General features: G+C 48.0%; 1 protein-coding gene across 1 annotated transcript in view; it reads right to left on the bottom strand.

Moving 5' to 3' along the window:
• The window catches only part of LOC142559411 (glutathione hydrolase 1 proenzyme-like), a 124,433-nt gene that overhangs the window by 15,167 nt on the left and 82,761 nt on the right, over positions 1–26,505 (bottom strand). Inside the window, exon 3 of the mRNA XM_075671009.1 lies at positions 17,296–17,468. Within this exon, the coding sequence (XP_075527124.1) occupies positions 17,296–17,468 (173 nt within the window). The remainder of the gene's footprint in view (positions 1–17,295; positions 17,469–26,505) is intronic.

Genomic DNA, 26,505 nt, shown 5'->3' with positions numbered 1-26,505 from the left:
GAAAGGCGGTTAGGAGAGGAGGTAATGTCGCTACTTGATACAACAAAAAAGAAAATCTAGGAACTTTGGTGCGACACAGCCGGCATCGCATACATGGCCGGCCATGATCAACTGTAGCTCACGTTGCTGGCCTGGTCGGCGGCCTACTGCAGCCGGAGTTTACTGTTGATGTTATAGGGTGGCTCTAGCTAGACGATGCTTGCTTCAGGTATTGTGCCGGACCTTTTTGCTCGCCTGCCCAGCCGTACCCCCTATCTAGCGCCGTCCTCCTCGTGCACCCCTATCCTCCTTAGTGTGACGGGTAAGCGCTAGGCTCTAGGCCAGGTCACAGGATCGGGGACCTGCGGGAAACCACGGACATTGCTGTAAAACCTAGAGGAGGGTTTCTTCCGGTGCCCCGCACAAGCGACACGCCGGATCAACGCCGAATAGTTCGGGCTTGAAACGCCAGTTCGGGCTTAAAACAGAAGGCCGCTGACTCTATCTCCTCGGTAGGGGAATGGCGGGCACGGTTTCGGCTTGTTGTAGTAATATAGTGTTAGGCTATGCTTCTTTTGCCGCTGTCGTGCGCCGCATAGTTGTTTCTACATCATTGATGACGTTGAAGCCCGCCTTCCACCACTCTGTCTCCGTCTTAGTTTCGTGTTGTTTTGAATTTTGGATGCATTTCGTTATAGGGACGTGTATTTCGAAATCCAATCCGTCTTGATTATTTTGTATTTTAGGTTTAGGTACATTCTGCGACTTCAATTTGTGTTTGGCGCGAATTTGAGTGTGCCGCCGTATAGTAAGTTTTACATCCCCTCGCTTTCTTCTTACGAGTACCAGCTCATTGGCCCGTTGACTGTGGCATTGCCAGGAGTCGTGCTACCCTCAAGCATCCAGCGCCCTAGTGCTGGTTGGTGCAGCTCCAGGAATGTTATCGTTTGATGGGGTAGGCCAGCACATCATATGCGTACGTGGTCGATGGTGTGGCTATTGCCATTCACAGTGTGCGTCCAACAGTGTATGGCTTGCATGAATGCCTCGCCAACTGCCACATGAAGCCTTCGAGGAGATGAGATTTATTTACGAACGCGTTTTGGTGCGGATCCAGAAAATTTGGTAAAGCGCTGAGAGTCACGCCGAGGTATAGGTATTGCGATGTTTTTTTGTTTTTTCAGGAGGTTCCTTTGGAGAGTGAATTCGTCACCAGTGTTGCTTGTGCTATTCCCATCCGCAGCATCTCTTTCAGTGTTAAACCTGAGCTGGTCGTCCCCTGCAACTTGGGCACAGATGTCTGTTTACAGAGCTGGTGTTTGGAGTTCTACTGCTGATTCGGCGAGCATGTTCAAGTTTTATTCATCCACGATGTCAGTTTTAGAAAAAATTGTATACAAAATTAGCACTGCATAGGGTGTCCCAAAGTTAGAAACTGTCAGGGAGACTTCCATACATGAACACAATGAAAAATTAAACGAGATACAGATAACGCATTGGTTACGGCAATTTTACCGATAATTTGATAAAATAAGGAACAGCGCGAAAAAACAAGAAAATATAAAGCTGTTTAGTAAGACAAAAATTACGACGAAAACGCCTGTAGTGAACAAGCAATTCAAATTTACAATACATTAAAAATAGGAGTAATATAACATATAGTATAATAGCTAAGTCAATTATGATTACAATGACAAAAGTCAGTTAGGATGAAGAGAGTTGCTGAATAAAATATTTCTTAACTTGATTCTTCGATATATGCTCTGTGGGTGATGAATAAATGGTATGTGGAACAGAATTCCAGTTTTAGTCCCGGAAATATGGTAGTGAACTTACCATAGTTTGTGCGCACTTTAGGTAAAAGACAATTATTGAGTTCAGAGAACCTAGTAGTGTTAGTTAGCCCAAGGTTGTCACGTAGTTGTGACGGCAAAGAAAGCAGCAGCAAAACTTCGAATAACTTCATTTTTCATTGGCCGAACCTGCAGATCAAGTGCGCCGACTTTTATTCATGATCGAATCGAAGGTTCCCGAGTAGTCGCTGGTGTCCACGTGTCTTCCAGAAAGCACCACACAATTAGCGTCGCGCATACAATCAGACTACACAAGGTTCAGTGACAACAGACAACGGTTAGAACTATCGATAAGATTAAAGAGACTTCCAATACATGCAGGCGCGTCTTGCGTTTACCATTTGCTAGCCGATGAAAAGCGGTCACTGGATGAAGATACAACCGCAGTGTTTGCTTAGTGTCTTTGATGCTGCGCTGCTAAGCAGGAGGTCGCGGAATCGAATCGCGGGCACGGAGGTGGCATTTCCATGAGGGCGAAATGAAAAAAAAAAACCCGTGTACTTAGATTTAGATGCACCTTAAAGAAGCCCAGTTGGTCAAAATTATTCTGAAGTCCCCACTACGACGTGCCTCAAAATAAGACTGTGGATTTGGCACTTAAACTCCATAATTTAATTTTAACCTCATGTTGTTAAAGCAAGTACACTTGTCAAGCATCGTGCCGAACCTGCGAACAGACACGAGCAGAAAGTAACACACAGTACACTTACTAAAGAAAAATAACAAATAAAGCAAAGTTCCGGAGTTCGTTAGCACAAGTAAAAAGGCTTAAGCGCACCACGCTGACCACTTCAGGTCGTGTAGGGCGCCGCTGTGATTGGTTAACGTCGTCTGGCATTACGCCAGACGGCGAGGTTCCAAGGTGTCCGAGGTTTCGTCGCAATAGTTTCTTCAAATATATCAAATAGTATTATCAAATAGTATTATCAAATAGTATAGTATATATCAAATAGTATTAGGGACAAAGGGCACCCTTATTCTAGTCCTACCTTTTGCTCGACTGTCTTCGATCTAAGTTCGCGGAGTGTGTGCACCGTTGTGCAGCCCGTATGCGAGTCCTTGAGAAGGTCTATGCTTTTACGTTCTAGTAAGATGTTCAGCAGTTTTTGCTAAAGCATCGAGTAGGTGACACGATCATAATCTTTTTCCGTGTCAAGGAAAGTCAGATATAATGTTGATCATTTTTTTTTATTTTTCATTTCTAGAACCTGGGTGAGTGTGAATGTAGGATCACTTGCCCTGCGGTTTCGTCTGAAACAGTTTTGGGATTAATTTTTTCTTTATTTCACAATAACCCTAAAGGCCCTCTAGGGAGGGTATAACATAGGATAAAGCTTACATCGGTGAGGCAAAGAACAGTGCCTAAACTTAAATAAAACACAAGAACAAAACTGGCATAAAATTAATGCATCAACGTAAAAACACAGAAGAAACAAAAAAATAAAAATGTTATCAGTACAGCAACTTCAAATAATTTGCACAAACTATGACAACGTCATAGGGACTTTGGTTATCGGCGCATGAAAAAAAAATCAGTTCACGAATCTGAAAGTAAAACGCTATATATTAGGTATGCATGGTACTGCGCAAAGTGTCTGTAACTTTCGAGGCATATGTTTCCGTGACAATGTGCGATGGCAGATTATTTCAGGTATAGATGACTGACCGAATGCAAGGGAACGACACTTGATGCATTTGACTTTGCAGAATTGATCCCGACGCGCAAGAATAGCTGAGGGTTCACACATGGAACTCGTTATGAAGAGATACGTGATAGTAAAGCTTATGGAATATTGTTAAACGAGATTTATTACGACGAAGCGACAAGGCTACAAGCTCGGCGCGATTTTTAAATCTGTTACACTGGTTTGTCGTGAATAATCTGAAAAAAAATGTAGCGTGCAGTATGGTTGTACAGGGCTTGAAAGTCAGTTATTAGGTATGTCTGATGGGGATCCCATATGGCTTAAGCGTACTTTATTTTGGGGCATATTAGTGTTGTGTATGCCAATTTGCCTTAGTGTACAGGAGCATGTTTGAGGTTCTCTTAAAGGAAACTATACAACGTACAAGGAAACCAAGCGAACGGTTTGCAGATTCGAGAATATGATTAATGGGATTATTCCACGTCAAGTTAGCGGTTAGTTGTAAGCGAAGATGTTCGCAGCTGGAAACTTGTTCAACAAGGCTGTCGTTTAAGATGTAAGATGTTGAAGTTCGGGGTGCCTGGTTAGTAAAAGACATGGATTTAGTTTTAGCAAAATTTAGAGGGCCAGGTTGAACCCCATGCTTTAATGGCGTTTGGGTCAGGTTGAAGAATGTCATGATCACAGTTACAGCGAGTGTTACGATATATGACGCAGTCATCAGCAAATAGTCTGATATTGCATTTGATGCCGTCAGGTAGATCATTATTAAAAATTAGGAAAAGTAAAGGCCCAAGCACACTTCCCTGTGGTACAACAGGTGTTACGGGGACTAGAGATGAGTTGTGATTGTTAACCGATGTAACCGATCCTGTTAGAAAGTCTTTTATCCATGTGACAACAACAGAGTCGATGTTCAGCTGTGCAAGCTTGTGAATACGTCGACGCTGAGGGACACTGTCAAAGGCTTTTGTAAAATCTAGGAATACGGTATCTACGGAAACTCCGGTGTCAATGAATGTATGTCGTGAATGAAGCCAGCGAGCGGAGTGTCACACGAATGGCCTCTCCGAAAAACGTGCTGTTTCTTAAATATGAGGTTATATTCTTCAAGGTGGTTAATGACCTCGGAGTGTGTAATATGTTCGGCTAATTTACAAATGTTACTTGTTGAAGAATCAATTACGCAAAAAAGAGAAGTGAGGCGTGCAGACAGGACAAAAGAGTAGAGAAGTGGACAACAGGAACGCCGACTATCAACTGAAGGAAGCACTGAGGCGAAAAAAGAAAGTAGACACAAAACTCATCTGCGCATGCTCAGGAATGGTAACACTACGTGTCAGTCGGGTACACGTGCCGGTCTACGTGAGAGATAACTGTTAAGGCACCTAATATCTTTCTTAGGTAAGGTAATCGAAGGCTGACTCACGCACGCACTTCCACCATTATAGATATGCCATGCCTCTACCATGAGACGCGTATATTCATCCCTATGCCTGTACAATATCGCGCATTCATCTAACTCTGGCGTGCAGTTACAATCTCGGCAATGTAGGGAAAGATTAGAAGGCGATGAAGAAATTGGTCGATAGTTAAGCGGTGAAGAGCGATTCCCAGACTTGGAGAATGCCACTACCTTAGGTACCTTCCCATCGTGGAGGATAAAGCCTGTTGATAGCAGTTGTGAAAATAAGGCTGTATTGGAAAGATGCTTGAGGCTATAATTTTTAGAATTGTTTTATTTAAGCTAGCATTGTCAGTGGTCGATGAAATCTTAAGATTACTGAAATCTAAGATTACTGGAAGGTTACTGGAATTAAGATTACTGGAATTTTAAGATTACGTGAAAGTATTGTGCCGAGACGCACTTGAAATGTTCTATTTGCCATAAAATCAATATAGACAGTTTAGCATTCTGCCACGTACTCCCAAGTCAGCCAGGTCTCTTAAAATTCCATACCGCCACGTGGTATCATACGCTTTCTCTAGATCGAAAAATATTGTCGGACAGTGTTGTTTGTGTAGAAACGCGTTACGTATTTCCTGTTCTAGTCGTACGAGGAGGTCAGTGTCGAGCAGGCCTTTCTGTATCCGCACTGGTGCGTGTCTATCAGGTTCCGTGATTCAAGGATGAATGTGAGCCTTATGTTTATGATACTCTCGTAGGATTTGGCTAGACAGCTTGTTAGGGCAATGGGCCTGTAGCTGCTTGGGGACGTTACGGGTTTACCTGATTTCAGAAAAGGCACTATTACTGCATTTTCCAGTCTGTAGGCATTACTCCAGATTCCCAGATCTTGTTGAAAAATTTAAGAAGTGTTTCTGCTGATGCTTGAGATAGGTGTGCCAACATTGTGTAGTGGAAACAGTCAAGACCTGTTGCTGTCTTTTTACCGGCAGAGAGAACCCAGTTCAGTTCTTGTATTGTGAGGAAGTTATTGTAAGGTTCCTTTGAAGCCCCAGTGGTGGGCAGTTTCTGTTTCTCCGCCGATTCTTTATATTTTAAGAATGAATTTGGATAGTGTGCTGAGCTGTAGATGTTGTAAAAGTGCTCACCTAATGAGTTGGCCTGGTCCTGTAGTGTTGTTTGTGTGCCTGGACATGTCATAGTGGTATTGTGTATGACGTGTACTCTCCTTTAAATTTCCTTACCTGGTCCCACATTCGTTTTGGCGTGACCGTATTATTAATGGAAGATACATATTTTTGCCATGACGATTTCTCTGCCTGTCTTCGAATAAATCGTGCTTTGGCTTTGGCCTTTTTGAACTTTAGAAGAGTGTTATACGTGGGGTACCTCCGTAGGATTCCCCAAGCCTTATTTTGTTTCTTTTTGGCTCCGGTATACTCATTCGTCCACCAGGGATTTATCCTTTTGTGTACAATCCCGGATGCCTTGTCTGCTGCAGAGATTATCACCTCAGTGATTTTTTTGTTAAGTTCATCAATGCTTAGTTCTTGGGAAAAGACAACTTCCAGTTTCGCGTTTTCCGTAAAAATCTGCCAGTCAGCGAGCTGTAATTTCCACTGGCGTGGCCTAGTGACTATGGTTGGTGGTGAAGATAAAAATTTGATCATTGCGGGCAAGTGATCACTGCCATAAGACTTGTCGATGGTTTCCCATTTAAGATCATTAAAAAGAGACAGTTAGCAAAAAGCTAAATCTAAACAACTAAAAGTGCGGGAAGTCGGTGAAAAGTATGTCGGTGCACCTGAATTTAAAAGGCCGATACCATTTGATAGAATAAAACCCTCAACCATTGGCCCTCTTTGGTCAGTTTTGATACTGCCCCAAACAGTACCGTGAGCATTAAAATCCCCCACTAAAACAAATGGCTCCAGTAATTGACCTGTTATATTTTCTAAGTGTTTAGTGGTAAAATGGGTGTGGGGTAGGATATACAGCGAGCAAATGGTGATGGTTTCGTGAGTTATGACAGTGGAAGCAACGGCTTCTATGTGACTGGTAATCGGAACTTCTCTAACTGCAATACCGCCCTGCACAACAATGGCTACACCACCCGAAAGCTGGTTCATCTGAGTGCGGTCGCGCCGTACAACAGTGAAGCCTTTTAAAATATGTTTGTGTTTTTCGCCTAGGTTTGTTTACTGCAAGCATAAGGCCACAGGAAAGAAGTTAAATAACAGGTCTTTAATGTCACCTAAGTTATGTATAAGACCTCTACAGTTCCAGTGAATAATAAAAGCCATTATGGAATTGAAGGGTAAAAATGGCTTTTACAGTTGAATAGGAGATAGGAAAGATATTAGGTGACGTGGATCTCAAGAAGGATGATACAAAGGAGCGATAACCTTCAGGTTATCGCCTTCTTATTTTGGGTGGTTATTGGGATCTTGTCCCTCTTAGCGCGCTCGAGAGAGCGCTTGTCGTTCGGTGTCAATGACACCGGGGTTTTTGTGTCGAGCTCCATCGCTCTCTCTGAGGTGCTGGAGGACCGAGAATTTGGCGCCGAAACACGTGTCTCGGGCCTCGCAGTAAGCTTGATCTTGGGGCCCTTCGGGACTGGTGTTTGCAGGGCCTTGGAAGAGGATGGACAGCGTCGGCTGCTTCCATCACGGGGGCGGGAGCAGTCACTGCGGCACCACTGCGCGTGGGCTCGGAGGACTCCGGAGGCTTCAGTGACGCTGCCCCCGACTGCGTCACATCGACGTAACTTCTTCGCGGAAGATACGATAGCCGCTTTCTGGCTTCAAAGAGCGATATTTTTTCTTTCACAGTTAGTGCAATTACTTCCTTTTCCTTTTTCCAGCATGGGCAAGACCGCGAGTAGGCTAGGTCTCCTTTGCAGTTAATACAATGTGGGGAAGAAGTGCAGTTTTCAGATTGATGATCATTTGAGCTGCATTTAGCACAGGTTGTTTGGCCTCGACATGCATGTGAAGTATGTCCGAACCTTTGGAACTTGAAACACCGTCTTGGGTTCGGGATATATGGTCAGACATTTACTTTTATGTACCCTGCATCCAGAGAGGTAGGCATTACGCTTGTACCAAATGTAAGGATGAAATGTTTGGTGGGAATTGCTTGGTCGTTTCTACGGATTATTATTCTTTGTACCTTTGTCACATTTTGTTCCTGGAAACCTTCCAGCAGTTCCTCGTCACTTAAGCCAATAAAGCCTTCTTCAGATATTACTTCCCTGCTTGTATTAAGTGTTCTGTGGGCTGAAACAGTCACTGTCGCGTCGCCAATACTGGTAAGTTCAGAGAGCTTATCTGCTTGATCTTTGTTATTCAGTTCTAGGAGGAGGTCCCCGCTAGACATTTTGGATGCTTTGTATGTTGGTCCGATTTTGTCTTTCAGACACTTCGCTACCAGGAATGGAGAGAGTTTCCTTACCGCTATGTTGCTTTCACTATGCACTACATAGTACTTTGGAAATGTTGGGGCGTTGCCTTGAAAGGAAAATTGAAATGATACTCCTGTGCGGCATCTCTTCAGAAGCCGATCATAAACAACAGAGGCTTGCGCTGCCATAGGAAAATGTGTATGTTCGGCAACAGCGCCGACGGCCCACCACGGAGCCCAACGAGGGGACGAGGCACAGCTTGTGTACAAGCCTGCACGACGCCAGCCGTACGCCATCACTATAACCCAATATGGTGTACCCAAGGTAGGATATCCACACAAGGTTAACCCTTGCCGCCGAGGAGAAAGGAAGTAAATGGAAGAGAGAACAAGACAGGAAAGACTTAAAGTGAGAGGGAAAGACGAAGATGTGCGAAGAGAGAGAGAGAGGAAAAGGCGACTGCCGATTTCCCCCAGGTGGGTCAGCCTGGAGGTGCCGTCTATGTGAAGCAGAGGCCAAAGGGGTGTGTTGCCTCCGCCGGGGGGCCTTAAAGGTCCAAACACCCAGCATCGGCTCAACCCCCAGGATCCCCCTTTCCCCAGACACGGCTAAGCCGCGCACGGCTACACGCCGGAGGGGCCAACCCTCGTGTGCTCGGGTACGTGGTGTCGCAACACAACAAACGCCTGCTTACGCAGACGCCCCTGCGGGGTTGCGTCACATGAGGAATCGCTCGAATCCAAGGAGGGCAACTGGAAGTTATGCTAACCAACTTCAGCCAAGTGTTCAAGCACAACAACAAAAGCACGACAATCACATATATCGAGGAAATTGGGGAAACCAGCAATGCCTTTGTCCTCTCTGATTCAGCCGCATCTACCGCGATGAGCATAGTCCCCGAACCAGACTTCGACGTTAATCCAAGTCTTCCTAAGAGTAAGCAGCAACAGATCAGAAGTCTTCGCCGACGATACAAAGATTGCTTTTCGACGTCATCGAGGATTCGACAAACACCAGTTGCAAAGCATCGCATATTAACCGAAGAGAGCGCTCGACCACTCCGCCAGAGCCCTTACCGAGTTTCGACGAGAGAACGTGAAGCTATTAGGCAACAAGTTGACGAAATGCTGCGCGACGACATCATCTAGCCGTCGAAAAGCCCGTGGGCCTCTCCTGTTGTCCTGGTGAAGAAAAAGGAGGGAACCCGACGCCTCTGCGTCGATTATTGTCGACTGAACAAGATCACTAAGAAGGATATGTACCTCCTTCCATGGATATACGACGCATTGGATCGGCTCTGCAACGCTAAATACTTTTCGTCGATGGACCTAAAGTCTGGCTAGTGGCAAATAGAAGTCGACGAGAGAGATCGCGAAAAGACTGTCTTCATAACGCCAGACGGCCTCTACGAGTTCAAGGTCATGTCATTCACACTGTGATCGGCGCCTGCAACGTTTCAGCGCGTCAGGGACACGGTGTTAGCCGGACTGAAGTGGCAGACGTGCTTTGTTTACTTGGATGACGTCGTTGTCTTCGCCGGAAATTTCGACGATCACCTTAGGCGGCTTGCGACAGTGTCAGAGGCCATTAAGTCATCAGGACTCACTCTGAAGCCGGAAAAGTGCCGCTTCGCTTACGATGAGCTTTTGTTCCCAGGCCACGCCAAAAGCAAATCAGGAGTACGCCCCGACCCACAGAATCCAGCTGCCATCGCAAAATTCCCGCAGCCAACCGACAAGGAGGCACTGCGCAGATTCCTTTGCATGTGTGCCTACTATAGGCGCTTTGTCAAGGACTTTTCACGCATCGCGGAGCCGCTAACACATCTAACCAAATGTGATGTCGAGTTCAAGTGGGAAACGCCTCAGGCCAACGCACTTCAAGAACTCAAACGACGCATGCAATCGCTGCCGGTACTTGCACACTTCGACGAGGACGCCGATACCGAAATCCACACTGCCGCCAGTAGCCTAGGCCTCGCTGCTGTCCTAGTCCAGAGGAAAGAAGGACTTGAATGGGTGATATCCTATGCTAGCCGATCGCTGTCAAAAGCGGAAAGTAATTATTCTACGACTGAAAGGAATGCCTCGCCATCCTTTGGGCTACAGCTAAATTCCGCCCTTACCTCTATGGGAGGCCATTCAAGGTCGTCAGTGACCATCACGCGTTGCTTTGGCTAGCTAACTTAAAGGACCCTTCAGGACGGCTGGCGCGGTGGAGCCTCAGACTGCAAGAATATGACGTCACGGTAATATACAAGTGCGGAAGAAAACACTCGGACGCCGACTGCTTATCGCGCGCCCCCATTGATCCCCGCCGCAAGACGACGAGGATGACGACGCCTTCCTTGGTCTAATAAGCGCAGAAGACTTCACTAAACAGCAACGAGCAGATCCGGAGCTAAAAGATCTCGTCGAGTATTTGGAAGGGAACACCGAGGTTGTCCCTAGGGCATTTAAGCGCGGGTTGTCTTCGTTGACGCTACAAAACAACCTGCTCGTGAAGAACTTCTCACCAGTCCGCGCCAGCTACCTTCTTGTTGTACCGTTGGCGCTATGTCCAGAAATACTGCACGCCCTACACGACGATCCAACAGCTGGGCACCTCGGATACTCCCGGACGCTGTCGAGAATACGGGAAAGGTATTACTGGCCGCGCCTCAGCGCCGACGTCGCCCGTTACGTCAAGACATGCCGAGACTGTCAACGACGCAAGTCACACCGACAATGCCAGCAGGATTACTACAGCCGATCGAACCTCCTCGCCGACCATTCCAGCAGATTGGGATCGATTTGTTGGGGCCGTTTCCGATGTCAACATCCGGGAATAAGTGGACCGTCGTGGAGACGGACTATCTCACCCGTTTTGCTGAAACTAAAGCTCTACCAAAAGGCAGCGCGGCCGAAGTGGCGAAATTTTTCGTCGACAACATCCTGCTGCGACATGGTGCCCCAGAAGTCCTCATCACCGACAGAGGAACGGCTTTTACAGCAGAGCTCACCCAAGCCATTCTGCAGTACAGCCAGACAAGTCACAGGAGGACAACTGCCTACCATACGCAGACGAATGGTCTCACGGAGCGCCTGAACAAGACCCTCGCCGACATGCTAGCAATGTACGTCGACGTCGAGCACAAGACGTGGGATGCGGTCCTGCATATGTTACCTTCGCTTACAACACGGCGGTGCAAGAAACAACACAGATCACGCCGTTTAAGCTGGTTTACGGCAGGAACCCGGCGACGATGCAAGACGCCATGCTGCACCACGTCACTGACGAAGATTATGTTGACGTCGCTAGCTATCTCCAGCGCACTGAAGAAGTCTGACAGCTCGCCCGCCTACGGATCAAGAACCAACAGAGTACCGACAGCCGACACTACAGCCTCCGAAGACGCTTCGTCTAGTACAAGCCCGACGACCGTGTTTGGGTTTGGACACCGATACGCCGACGAGGACTGAGTGAGAAACTATTGCGCCGCAATTTCGGACCCTACAAGGTCATTCGACGCATTGGCGCACTGGACTAAGAGGTCGTGCCAGACGGAATTTCGCATTCAAAGCGGCGCCGCACACGATCTGAAGTGGTCCACGTGGTGCGTCTGAAACCCTTTTACGGACGCTGACGAACTTCCTTATTTTTATTTTCTTTGCTACGGGTGTTTTTCTTTATTACCTTCATTTGTATGCAGCATCGGGTCGATGCTTTTCAAGAGGGGGGTATTGACGCGTGTACTTATTTTTATCGGGCGACCACGTTTCGCCGCCTGCCAAATGTAATCGCACAGCGCGGGACGCGCCTGCATGTATCCGAAGTTTCTGGAAGGTTATCGATGCTTCTACCCGGCTGTCTGTTGTCGCCGGACCTTGTGTTATCTGATTTAATCGCGTGACGCGAATGGTGCAGAACTTCGTGGAAGGCACGCGGGTCCGAACGATTAGTCTGGAACATTCGACGACTGGTGTATAAAAGCCGACGCGCTTGACCGGCTGATCAGATTTTCGACGATCGCCGACTGTGTTCGCCGCTCTCGTTGTACATTAAGTGTAGCCTTTTTTGTGGGCAGAGGTTCGCCCAATAAAAGCTAGTTTTCCCTTTCGCAGTTTTGATACTGTGTTCTTTGACGTTACGACCACGTGACAATATTAACAGGGTTAGACTGAAATCGAGACAACAAGGGAGGGACGCATGGGACTCGGATTGTGTGCTATAGGTTTATTGTGTAGACCTTACTATGTCCGGGGAATTAAAGTCGGCGAAAATGATTACATTAGAATGCGGAGACCGATGGAAAAGTTCGATAAAAATGCGATAAAATTCTGCTGTGAACCCATGATTAAGGTCCGCTTGGCGATAAAAAACACCAACAATTACGTTACTTTATCTGAATTTCAAATAGGTTACTACGCATTCAAGGGAAGTGTTAAAAACCACGGGCACTACGTTATACTGTCTATTTATTGCAAGGAGGACACCGTCACCTCTGCGGTTTTTCCTATCGCAACGAAAGATATTAAAATTAGTTCCACAAATGAATATGTTTTCTTTAGGAATAGCGTCGTTCAATCAAGTTTCAGTTGATGCTATTAATGTTGCCGATTTTGAGTCGATTAGTGAAGACAGTGCGACATTTTTCAAAATAATGCTTCTAATATTTTTGAACAATAAGCGACAACCGTACTCCCAGTACTAACTGCACTATTTCTTAATGTTTGTGGTTGTGGAAGCTTAGGTGAAGTTAAAATGCTAGCGCCGAGTCCAACTGGAGACACAACCGGGGAAACAAGCTTCGCACAATTTCATTGAGTGTCCCGTACGCACACTTGTTAAATTTTAGTTTGTTAATGACAAGGCTCACACAGTCTTTTTCTTTCTTTATGGTTTATAAGAACTGCCATAATTTACTTCTTTTATCGCGAACCGCCTCGGAGTAATCGCGAGAAATGCCGAAGTCAGTATCCTTCAGCTTGTGGCCATTACTAAGCACTGTTTCGATTTCCTTTTCGTTGAAAATTTCACAATAATAGGTCGAGTGCGTTCATTTTAAAATCATCCAAGACGATGCGCACGTGCGATTGAAGCTGTTGATACTTCTAGTTGGTGTTTGCAGAATTTTGTTACTATTTGCTCGGACGTTTCCCAGTCTTCCGATTCACTCGTGTCATGTATGCCATAAAAGAAAAGATTAGAGCGCCTCGAGCGGTTTTCTAAATTGTCTATTTTGTCGTGCATCATTGATATATTATGTTCTATGCTGCTGCAAGACTGAAGCGACACTCCAGATGCAAATTGTGACTCTAAATCCTGGATTTGATTTTGCACTTTTGTTAGATTGAGGTTTTGGCTTGATATTGGTCTCTGTAAGGAAAGTGATTAAAGTTTACCTTCAATTTCGTGTACGCGTTTGGTAAGCAATTCAAGATCATTTTAGTCCAATGTGTTGGTGTAACACTTTGTTCACTGATTCCAACAAGTTATAATTGCTCGCTTCTAAGCCTTGTATGGCAATGAATGCCATATCGAGTTCTTCTTCTTGTGCTTTCGTTATGGGACCCAGATTGGCTTCAATGTCTCCAGCTAGCAATAACAGGCGCCAAAGATACATTGCTTCTTGCGCAAACCACTTGAGACATATCAAGTGGTTATATTAGGGTATCAATTCTGCGAATATATTATTTGATTTGCATAACTTTTGTAGTCTTCGGCTGAGGAATGCTCTGAAGTGTTTTTGGACATCACTCAATACAGCTATCGGACATTGCTCAATACTTATATCGGGCGGTAAACATTCACTTATTTAAGTGGTCTTCCTGTGCACTTATGTATGAGGGTCACTTTTGCCTGTGTGATGCTACTTGGATTCGGCTGTATCCGAGGATGTTGTTGAACTAGTGTTGCAGTGCAGTCTACATAGCCTTTTGCGTTTTGATGTTTATTCTTTCACTTCCTTGTCGAACCATGGCGTTGGTCGTGCTCAGGTCAACCCTTTTGCGTTGGCAAGAGCTTTGCCTGCCACTTGTAGGCATTGTTCTATGAACTCTTCGTACGTTTCGGCGTTTTCTATTTTTTGTTCTAGTTGTGATGCAAACTCTTTCAATTTGTCTTTTGTCTGTCGTCTTGCATTTGGTGTTTAGTGGAGTCTAGAGATAGTTTAATTCTGCTGTGGTCGCTACCACAGCTGTCTGCTATGCCTTCTTCAATGTGCATTGATTATCTGAATGTGTTGGATAGGGGCCTCGTTGTTCTATAATACATAATCAATGGCTGATTCTTTAGTACAGCATGTCCCCGGTTATGTGCCTTGACAGAGTGGGTGTAGGTTTCCTGTGGCTAGGTGGCATTCTCCCACTAGTTTGGGGAAATTCATTGCATCATTTTCTTTGCCTTCAAATTCTATTATATGGCAGTTGGAGTCCTCTTTATTTTAATTGAATATTCTTAGTGATGCATTCACAGATTGTGCCATTTACTTATCCTTCTTAAGATGTTATAGTCATGTATATCACCTGTAGATATACGCTGCGTTGCAATATTTTATGTCTGGTCAACATGCTCTCGTGAATGAAGTTTTCGTCCTCTCCAGTACAGATACTCTGGTTGGTATCAGCAAGGAACCCAATCCCTCATCTACATTTGGTGCCCCCTTTTTTATTTTGGCCTTAGCACTCTAGACCATCGTGTATGTAAGGCTGGCATATTATGTAAGGTGCATTACAGTTAGTGCGCATAAAAATGAATTTTTAACTGCCTAATTTGACGCTGGACTTCCCATATGAATCATCTGGCACCTTGCATGCTTAGTAGGCCCATGGATAGGTTCTTTTTTTGCTTGTCTCCTCATTTTATTTATGTATTCTTTTTGGGTACAGGCAATGTTGTTTGGATTTGGTAGGAGGTTTGAGATCCCGCGTATTGTCTTGGCTAACTCGATCCTCTTCCTTGTGGTTTTCAGATGTCGTCCTGCTTGGCCAAGCGTAGCTGTTTTCATCTTGAGTAGCCTCGTGACTGTGTTCTGTTCTATTGTCCTTTTGTGTCTATGAGGCTGAGACCAATAATTTTTCTTGTTTGGCTTTAAAGATACGCTTTCCAGTGGCATCTAGTTTGGCCTAATTGGCCAAATGCTGTTGTCCTCGACTAGAGGGCAGCGAGGACATTAGCTGCCTTTTGGTCTGAACCATTGCAGTGAACGAGGTTTTCTGGTGTGGTTATGCATTCGTGGCTGTTGTTTCCTAAAAAAATGAATTCTTTCTTGGGCTAGTAGGGAGCCCACACGGTCTTCGGCTGCTTACGTATAGTGGATGTCATTGAAGCTTTGTTTATTGAGATCAGCCGCAGTGGCCTGAAAATCTACTCTTCGACCGAGTGAAGCACATACGTTGTTGGCTTCTTGGTTTCATTTGAAACAAGCTGTTTCTGCTTGATGGTCTCGCGACTTCACTTGTGGTATGTCCCTAAAGACGTCGTCGGTTTGGGGTGCCTCTTTTGCTCGAGGATATTAATTTAATTTCTCTGTGAGCTGATCGATGGACCGCTAAACTCCTATGCCACTTAGTGCATCAGTAGTGTCAACGTCGACTACTAGTTGGAGTTTGACGTTGGAGGAGTCTGCACTCGCAATTTCTCCTTCCGCTCAAAAGAGTGTTTCGTGTGTAGTTGCTCCCGATTTGGAGGTTATGCGGAGCCTCTGGTCACTGGTTTCCTTGTAGAGGTGCTTTTTCAGTCGATCAGCGTTTGAACCAACAAGCACCACAGTCGGGTAGGGCTGCCGGGGTAGACTGCTGCTAGGTTGCTCTTCTAACTGGTTGCTGGACTTTTTTTAGCCTATTCGTTGGGAGGGATTGTTGCTGGGTTGTATTCTGTACTCCTCTGCTGTTTTTCTTACCCAATTTAATCCATGGACCGGAATTTGTTGCTGGTTCCACGCTGTCTTTAGCGTTTCCTTGGTTATCGCATTGTATTGCGTTGCCTCTCCTTTAACTGGGTAAGAGGTTCTGTTTCACTAAGGGCTCATAGTTATTTTTTGCGTATTCAGGTGGCTGACAGCTTTGCATTGCGACAACCGCTGCGAGATGGCGCCAGTGTAGTGTGCGTCGTGTGTATAGCGATGACGCCATCGATAAAGCATGCGGCGAGCACGACCACCGGTACCATGTGTGAAAGCGAAGCACAAGCGGATGTCAGTCTGCGACTGCCGCTATGAATCGCGTCCTCGCGTCACCCGCGGGATGCCTCTCGCGTTCTTTTGATTAGCGAGGCAGTCGCGTCACACACACTTGTCTCCGTTGGCAACGTGCCGCACGATACATTGTCCGTGCCAGCCGAAATATCGCGAAATGAAAACACGTCTAGAGTCTAGCTCAAATTTCGCATTATAAAGTAATGTAATCGTCTGTTATTTTTTTATTTACTCCAAGTACAGCTGTCTACAAAATATCAGAGGTTTGGTGTGGGGTGTATTATGTCGTCTGGGACCGTATGGGGAGTTAAAACTGGGAAGGAGCGACTCTTTTCTACAGCTGTATGCCTTCGATCAATGAACTTTTAAACCGAAAGCATTCAATTTCCCATTCACCGCAAAATCCGGCGTTCGAGGAGTGACGAAAATATGGCACAAAAAGGCTACGAAACTTCGACATTTGGTGTTAATGAAGATGACGCTAATTAGGGTAGAGTTAATTAAATCACTTGATCCCATGACGTTTGGTATGAATCGAACCCGCCGCAATTAGTGGGAGCCGAACCCATGACCTTTGGTGTTAGTGAAGGCGCACTTAAAACTGGCACAGTTAATTAAGATAGAGCTAATTAAGGCACTCGAACCCAGCAGCCCACGATGACCGGCGCCACCGGATGTCGCCGCGCTTCTGCTGACGTGGCGGTAATACGTTCGCATGCATCCACCCAGGGATACCTAAGTGCCCCTTTAATATTTTAGTAAGAGCGTTGCTTAGTATGAATAAGAAACCGTGAATCTTAAAACGGAATAAAATCGTCTATATTACTCACCCTTTCTTCGTATATCATCAGATAACATCTTGCCCACGGAGCCGCCATAAAAGGCTTCATGGCCTTCCCGTGCAATGGTAGCCAAGGTATCAGCCAGTGCTGGCATCCGGAGGGTCTCGTTGATGACCATGGTCGTCTTGTTCTCGGGGTACAATCGGCTGCAGAACACCTCACTGCGTATATGCCATAAAGCTGTGAATGGACGCTTTTCTCATAGCACGGAGAGACTATTTAACAGAAGCCGCTTTCACGTGAATGCGACAGTAGCGCGTAGGGTCTTGTCGTTAACGCACCGCTTAGGTACAAGCCCGGATGACAGCGTTAGAAAGCTGTTATCGCCTCACATCGGCAGATAGATGTTTCTTGAGCCGGCGAACTCGCCCCTCGCGAACTCATAAAAACGGCTAGCGCGTTTGAGGAGGAGAGCGTGGCTCCTGTTGTTTTTCTGCTGCACTCACAGAATCTACATTGTTACACTTTGGCAAATAGGCCAGGGTACATAGTCATTTTGAACCTTGAAATGAAGTTTGATTGATTTGGCAGGGATGACAGAAGTGGGGCAGTTTTCATGGTAGGTGACGACTGGCACGAATGTTACCGATGCACTCGGCAGAGCTTAAAATTGTCCACGGTGCTTTCGCCGCAATGGGAGACATAGAAGTCTCTGCTACAACGAAATGCTTCTTATCCCTTTATGAGGGCGCACGCAGAAAAAAAAGCATTTTTTACCTAAATAGGGAAAAGTCGCAGTTTCGGTCGAAAGTCGAAGCATTGACTGTGATAGAAAATTAGTGGAAAGCGATACGAGGAAAGCGTAGTCTGGCACTTTACAGATTTATTCGGCGGTATAAAGTTGTAAACGTAGGCGTACTAACTTAATTAACAATCAAGGTGTCAAGCGCAAATCAGCAAACATGAGCGCATTGGTTTAAACCAAGAAAACAAGAAAAAAATATTCAACGGAAGGTCTCATTTTTGTCCGGCGTTTCAGTTCTAGCCGAAAATAGTCCGTGAAAGAAAATTTACAATAAAGCTAAGGCGACCCACAATCTGCACGCAGCCGCAAGCCTACATGCGCTCCAATGAGAGTAACATGCCAAAGTTAAGGTTATGTGTCAGCTGGTGGCTCAAGCAATCTACTTTTTTTTCGTTTCTACATCCGTTCTGCCTGCGTCTGCGGCAAAAACGTGAAGTGGGAAGGCAGATGAACAGAAATTGGTGGAGGCAGGTGGTAGCGTAATTGTTAGCGTGTCCATCTCCCAAATGCAAGATGGTGCCTTTGGGAGATGGGCTCCAATCCCGGTGGTTTGTTTGTGAAGACAGCTTTCTGTGCTCTCTGGTGACTGCATAGCTCAGAATGAGGCGGCAGCCTGACGACAACGGTCACCGTCAACGTAACAGAATAAGCGGGTGTGCAAGGTCACACATAAAGCCGAAAGCACATTCAGAGAAAATACACTATGCTCTTGTCGACAAAAAAAAACGTGATGAGTAAAGAGCGCTGTTGTTGAGCGAGGCTGTAGGCGGATAATGTCCTCATAGACAGGACCGCGCTCAAATCCCGATGCTCACCGGAAATATACATCGACAGCATGTCAACTAGCGTGTAATTGATACTTCATTAAGGTCGTTGCGTGTTTGTGTTGTGTCTAGCAGGAGAGAGTAGTGTAAGAAATGACACTGGAGAGAAGGCGGTGAGCGAAGTCCGCTAAAAGTAATTGATAGCCATATTGAACGTCGACGCCATCTTGAATAATGCCTGCGACTTCAGTTGCTCAGCCGCCAGAAAGGCTTCAGTGGTAGCATACCGCTGGGCGTATTTGGTAAACACAGCGATAAACACACACTTTGCGGAAGTAAACAGAGGAAAGGGACGTAGTGAGTTGGCCACCCTTTTCGACCTCTGGCATAGTTTGAAAAATGAAGGTGGCGAAGTATGACGCACAAAATACTATATATCAACCCAAATGAATCAGCGTGGTCATACTTGCGCGACACGCCATGGTGGCCTGCCACCAGGCCATCATAAGGTTGCAGCGATGATAGTTTTCATTGGGTACTTGAGAATAAAAACGAGCACATCAGAGACGTCCGAAGGATATTTCTAGGGTACAAGAGCACAAATAAATCAAAAGCATAAATCACAAATATAAGCTTACGAATCCTAATGACACATGTACTTATCTTTATCGGGCGACCACGTTTCGCCGCCTGACAAATGTAATCGCAAAGCGCGGGACGCGCCTGCATCTATCCGAAGTTTCTGGAAAGTTATCGATGCTTCTACCCGGCTGTCTGTTGTCGCCGAACCTTGTATTATCTGATTTCATCCCATGACGCAAATGGTGTAGAACTTTGTGGAAGGCACGCGATTCCGAACAATTAGTCTGGAACATTCGACGACTGCTGTATAAAAGCCGACGCACTTGACCACCTGATCAGATTTTCGACGATTGCCGACTGTGTTCGCCGCTCTTGTTGTGCTTTAAGAGTAGCCTGTTTTGTGGGCACAGGTTCGCCCAATAAAAGCTAGTTTTGCCTTTCACAGTTTCGCTACTGTGTTCTTTGGCGTCACGACCACGTGACATCTGGTGGAGGTGCTTTGCGTTCATGTACCAGACGCCCCCACAAAGCCGTGACCCAAGCCCTCACGCGGAAGACACCAACGTCGCCAAGAACCACCGAGGTAGCCGCAGGCTGCAAGGACGGCCCCCGGAGCACTGACTCTTGCCTGAGACGACTAGGAAGATGGCCACCAAGTCCACCCCAATGGCAGCCCCAGCGTCCCCCGTCGTGCTGCAGCAGCCCAGGGAGCCTCCGACGTTCCGTGGTTCAACTTTCGAGGACCCGGAAAGCTGGCTTGAGACGTACGAGAAAGGCGCAACGTTTAACAACTGGAACAGCGACGACAAACTGCCATATGTCTTCTTCGCATTGGAAGACGCGGCCAGGACGTGCTTCGAGAACCGAGAAGCCACCTTAACGACCTGGGAACTTTTCCGTAGCGGCTTCCTGCAAACATTTACAAGCGTCGTGCGAAACGAATGAGCCCAAGCTCTACTGGAGACGAGAGCGCAGCTGCCGAATGAGACGATTGCGATCTTCAATGAGCCGTCTGTTCCGCCACGCCGACCCAGAAATGTCCGAGGAGAAGAAAGTCCGCCTGCTGATGCGTGGTGTGAAGGAGGAACTTTTTGCCGGAATGGTACGAAGCCCACCGAAGACAGTCGACGAGTTTCTTCGCGAGGCCACCAGCATCAAAAAGACACTCGAGATGCGAAACCGGCAATTCGACCGCCGCACGAACTCGACAAACTACGCCAGTGTTCAGTCACTGGCCAACGACGACCTACGCGAGACCATCCGACTTGTCGTGCGTGAGGAGCTACAAAAGCAGTTCCCATTATCACAGCCTCAAGTGGCTTCGATTGCCGAAGCCGTGCGTAAGGAGCTCCAACAACAACTTGGAGTAGCCCCTGGATCGCCGCAGCCTGAGCCGCAAGCGATGACCTACGCCACCGTCGCACGCCGTCAAGGCCCCCCTCCGCGAACGCACCAGGGCCCTGTAACGCCGCCGTTCAGTCGCCTGCCGACCAGCCGTCCCCCAGCGCACCTACGCGAGGAAGACGGGCATTCGGCGCGCCCCTGACCACCGTCCGCTCTGCTACCACTGCGGGGAAGCGTGTCACGTCTACCGACGATGTCCATGCCGGGAGACTGGACTGCGAGGTTTCGCCGTGAACGCTCCGCGCCCGCAGCAAGGTGATCGCCCCCGCGATTTCGCCGACTACGTCGCCGCTACTCAGTGGAGCTCTCGACGACCGTCGCGTTCACCATCAGCAGGCCGCTACCCGTCGCGGCAGCGCTGACCATACACTGGCCCAGCCCGGGGCCTGTCGGCGAGCCCAAATCCGGAAAACTAAAAGCAGCAGCCGATAGAGCTGCGGTTGCTGTTCGTCGAACTGACGAAGATCCTCCGCCACCGACGAAGAAACCGAAGAAACTACCTCGACGACATAACGACACGCCGCCGTCCCGACGAAATCAGAAAGTCACGACTACAGCGACGAAAGACGACTTGACGACGCGACGTTCCAAATTCACTTCAACACGACGCAGCCGTGATCCGACGCCAAGACCTAACTGTAACGCAAGACAAAGAACCACCGACCTCGACGTGCTTCTCGTCGGCCACGCAGTCACCGCCTTAGTAGACACAGGAGCCGATTACTCCGTCATGAGTGGACCCATTGTCCCCCAGTTGAGGAAAGTCAAGACTGCAAGGGAAGGCCCTCAAATTCGTACCGCTGGAGGACACCTGATTACGCCGACTGGGATCTGCACGGCAAGAATTACCGTTCATGACCGGACTTACGCTGCCACCTTCGTTATCCTCCAACAGTGTTCACGAGACGTCATTCTCGGCATGGACTACCTGAATCAACATGGCGCAGTCATCGACCTGAAGTCGAAATCGATAACGCTGTCGCAAGATCAAGCGATACCGCCGGAGAGCTGTCGTAGTCACCAAGCCTTGAGTGTGCTCGAAGATCAAGTGAGCATGCCGCCGCACTCCAGCATTATAATTTCCGTCGGTACCGAAACACCCGCTGACGTAGAAGGCGTCATCGAGGGCGACCAACATCTACTGCTCGAACGTGAAATTTGCGTCGCAAGAGGGATCGCTCGACTCAACGGAGGCCAAGTCAAAGTTATGCTAATCAACTTCAGCCAAGAGTTCAAGCACATCACCAAGGGCACGACAATCTCATATATCGAGGAAATTGTGAAAACCAGGAATGCCTTTGTCCTCTCGGATTCAGCCGCATCTACCCCGATGAGCATAGTCCCCGAAACAGACTTCGACGTGAATCCAAGTCTTCCTAAGAGTAAGCAGCAACAGATCAGAAGTCTTCGCCGACGATACAAAGATTGCTTTTCGACGTCATCGAGGATTCGACAAACACCAGTTGCAAAGCATCGCATAATAACCGAAAAGCACGCTCGACCACTCCGCTAGAGCTCTTAACGAGTTTCGACGCGAGAACGGAAGCTATTAGGCAACAAGTTGACGAAATGCTGCGGCACATCATCATCCATCCGTCGAAAAGCCCGTGGGCCTCTCCTGTATTCCTGGTGAAGAAAAAGGACGGAACCCTACGCTTCTGCGTCGATTATCGCCGACTGAACAAGACCACGAAGGATTTGTACCCCCTTCCCCGGATAGACGACGCATTCGATCGGCTCTGCAACGCTAAATACTTTTCGTCGATGGACCTCAAGTCTGGTTACTGGCAAATAGAAGTCAACGAGAGATATCGCGAAAAGACTGCCTTCATCACGCCAGACTGCCTCTACGAGTTCAAGGTCATGCCATTCGGACTGTGCTCGGCACCTGCAACGTTTCAGAGCGTCATTGACATGGTGTTAGCCGGACTGAAGGGGCAGACGTGCCTTGTTTACTTGGATGACGTCATTGTCTACGGCGGAAATTTCGTCGATTACGTTAGGCGGCTTGCGACAGTGTTAGAGGCCATTAAGTCATCAGGGCTCACTCTGAAGCCGGAAAGGTGCCCCTTCGCTTACGATGAGCTTTTGTTCCTAGGCCACGTCATCAGCAAATCACGAGTACGCCCCGACCCACAGAAGACAGCTGCCATCGCGAAATTCCCGCAGCCAACCGACAAGAAGGCAGTGCGCAGATTTCTTGGTATATGTGCCTACTATAGGCGCTTTCTCAAGGACTTTTCATGCATCGCGGAGCCGCTAACACATATAACCAAATGTAATGTCGAGTTCCAGTGGGAAACGCCGCAAACTCAAACGACGCATGCAGTCGCCGCCGGTACATGCACACTTCGACGAGGACGCCGATACCGAAATCCACACTGAATCCAGTACCCTAGGCCTCGGTGCTGTCCTGGTCCAGAGGAAAGAAGGACTTGAACGGGTGATATCGTATGCTAGTTGGTCGGTGTCAAAAGCGGAAAGCAATTATTCTACGACTGAAAAGAAATACCTCGCCATCGTTTGAGCTACAGCTAAATTGCGCCCTTACCTCTATGGGAGGCCATTCAAGGTCGTCAGTAACCATCACGCGTTGCGTTGGCTAGCTAACTTAAAGGACCCTTCAGGACGGCTGGCGCGGTGGAGCCTCAGACTGCAAGAATATGACGTCACGGTAATATACAAGTCCGGAAGAAAACACACCGACGCCGACTGCTTATCGCGCGCCCCCATCGATCCCCCGCTGCGAGACGACGAGGACGACGACGCCTTCCTTGGGATAATAAGCGCGGAAAACTTCACTAAACAGCAAAGAGCAGACCCGGAGCTAAAAGGCCTCGTCGAGTATTTGGAAGGGAACACCGACGTTGTCCCTAGGGCATTTAAGCGCGGGTTGTCTTCGTTCACGATACAAAACAACCTGCTCGTGAAGAAGAACTTCTCACTAGTCCACGCCAGCTACCTTCCTGTTGTACCGTCAGCGCTGCGTCCAGAAATACTGCACGCCCTACACGACGATCCAACCGTTGGGCACCTCGGATTCTCCCGGACGCTGTCGAGAATACAGGAAAGGTGTTACTGGCCGCGTCTGACCGCCGACGTCGCCCGTTACGTCAAGACATGCCGAGACTGTCAACGACACAAGACACCACCGACAAGGCCAGCAGGATCACTACAGCCGATCGAACCTCCTCGCCGACCATTCCAGCAGATTGGGATGGATTTGTTGGGGCCGTTTCCGACGTCAACATCCGGGAATAAGTGGATCGTCGTCGTGTAAGACTATCTCTCCCGCTTCGCTGAAACTAAAGCTCTCCCAAAAGGCAGCGCAGCCGAATTGGCGAAATTTTTTGTCGAGAACATCCTGCTGCGACACGGTGCCCCAGAAGTCCTCCGACAGAGGAAAGGCTTTTACAGCAGAGCTCACCCAAGCTATTCTGCAGTACAGGCAGACAAGTCACAGGAGGACAACTGCCTACCATCCGCGGACGAATGGTCTCACGGAGCGCCTGAACAAGACCCTCGCCGACATGCTAGCAATGTATATCGACGTCGAGCACAATACGTGGAATGCGGTCCTGCCGTATGTAACGTTAGCTTACAACACGGCGGTGCAAGAAACAACACAGATCACGCCGTTTAAGCTGGTTTAGGGCAGGAACTCGACTACGACGCTCGACGCCATGCTGCCCCACGTCACTGACGAAGAGAATGTTGACGTCGCTAGCGATCTCCGGCTCGCCGAAGAAGCCCGACAGCTCGCCCGCCTACGGATCAAGAACCAACCGAGGACCGACAGCCGACACTACAACCTCCGACGACGCTTCGTTGAGTACAAGCCCGGCGACCGTGTTTGGCTTTGGACACCGATACGCCCACGAGGACTGAGTGAGAAACTATTGCGCCCGCTATTTCGGACCCTACAAGGTCATTCGACGTATTGGCGCACTGGACTATGAGGTCGTGCCAGACAGAATTTCGCATTCAAAGCGGCGCCGCACACGATCTGAAGTGGTCCATGTGGTGCGTCTGAAACCCTTTTACGGACGCTGAGGAACTTCCTTATTTTTCTTTTCTTTGCTACGGCTGTTTTTCTTTATTACTTTCATTTGAATGCAGCATCGGGTCGATGCTTTTTTAAGAGGGGGCTATTGACACGTGTACTTATCTTTATCGGGCGACCACGTTTCGCCGCCTGACAAATGTAATCGCACAGCGCGGGACGCGCCTGCATGTATCCAAAGTTTCTGGAAAGTTATCGATTATTCTACCTGGCTGTCTGTTGTCGCCGAACCTTGTGTTATCTGATTTCATCGCGCGACGCGAAAGGTGTCGAACTTTGTGGAAGGCACGCGGGTCTGAACGATTAGTCTGGAACATTCGACGACTGCTGTTGTTACGTTTCACCTCCGACGTGCGGTATAGCCGGCGCGGATGCAACGGACGCCGGGACTTCGTTCACAGCGAGGACATTTTGGCCAGTTCAGCGCTGTCCCAACGCCTCCTGCTAAGCGCGTCCAGGCATGTTTGAATGCCACGTGTCTTCGTGTGTGTGTGTGTGCATGTTGGTGCCCACGCTTGTCAAAGCGCGGCAGCCGGGTAGAGGAGCTCCCCAACTGTGGAGCGAGGAGGCCTGACCGGCGCCGTCTGGCGGATACGTCACTTCTTGTCACAACGTGTCCGTGCGCCGCCGTCATGTGCGCCTCTTCCGAGCCGTTCCTTCTTGCCCTCGACCCCGAGAGTATAAAAGCAGCTGCTACCGGACGCCAAGAGAGAAGCTTCGATCTATTCAGTCGAGTAACGTGGTCTTCCGTTTCTCCACTTCGGTCGACCTGACCGGCCGCTCTTTTGCGATGCTAGAATAAACAAGTTGTTCTGTTAGCAGTCGACTGATCCTTTGCCTGGACCATCGGAAGCTTCCAACTGTGCCCCAGGCCGCCAGGCCAACGCTACCCTTGGGGCTTGCGACCCATTTGCAACAACTGGTTGCTAGCGGTGAGATCGCGACAACGGAGGCCACGAGTGGAGATATGCGGTCGAATGTATGCTGAGCAGCACAACGATGATCCGGGAGCAGTGCAACGAGCCCTGTGATGACTATGGTACCTGCAGCGGAACGACTGCGTTGAATTCTTGGCTGCGAGGTTTGGTGAGTGGGGGACTTTCTTCTGAGTTTTGCCAGGCTTTTGTTAGTGTCAGAAACAGAGCTAGTAATTGTGGTTGTCGTTGCTGCCGGGTTAGCTTGCGGCAAGACAATAGTAGGCAGTAGAGAAAGCAGCATTCACAGCAGCCATGGATTGGAAGTCGTTGCGCAAACCGACATTGCTGGAGCTTGCAAGAAATTTGGGTCTGGATGTCTCAGACAAACTCAGAAAACCAGAACTGCTAAGGGCTATTCTTGAGTTAGAAGATGAGGATGACGAGCTCTCGGAATGCGTTGAGACCAATGAGGAGAGGGAGGCGGCAAAAAGAGAGGAGCGCGAACGTAAAGAGCAAAAAGAGAAAGAGAAAGAGGAGCGCGACCGCGAACACGCTTTGGAAATGAAGCGCCTCGAGGTAGAGATGGAACGCGCTCGTAATGGAAGTCAGGCACACGGTGCAGGAGAACGAGTATCGTTGAAAATGACTGACCTGATGCGGCCGTTTAAGCTTGGAGTGGACATTGGTTTGTTCCTGGTAAACTTTGAGCGAACGTGCGAGAAG

The sequence above is a fragment of the Dermacentor variabilis genome, chromosome 10 (assembly GCF_050947875.1).
Source record: "Dermacentor variabilis isolate Ectoservices chromosome 10, ASM5094787v1, whole genome shotgun sequence".
In the NCBI taxonomy this organism is placed as follows: Eukaryota; Metazoa; Arthropoda; class Arachnida; order Ixodida; family Ixodidae; genus Dermacentor; species Dermacentor variabilis.
Note: the sequence above shows the minus strand (reverse complement) of the source record. Positions and strands in the feature narration are given on the sequence as shown.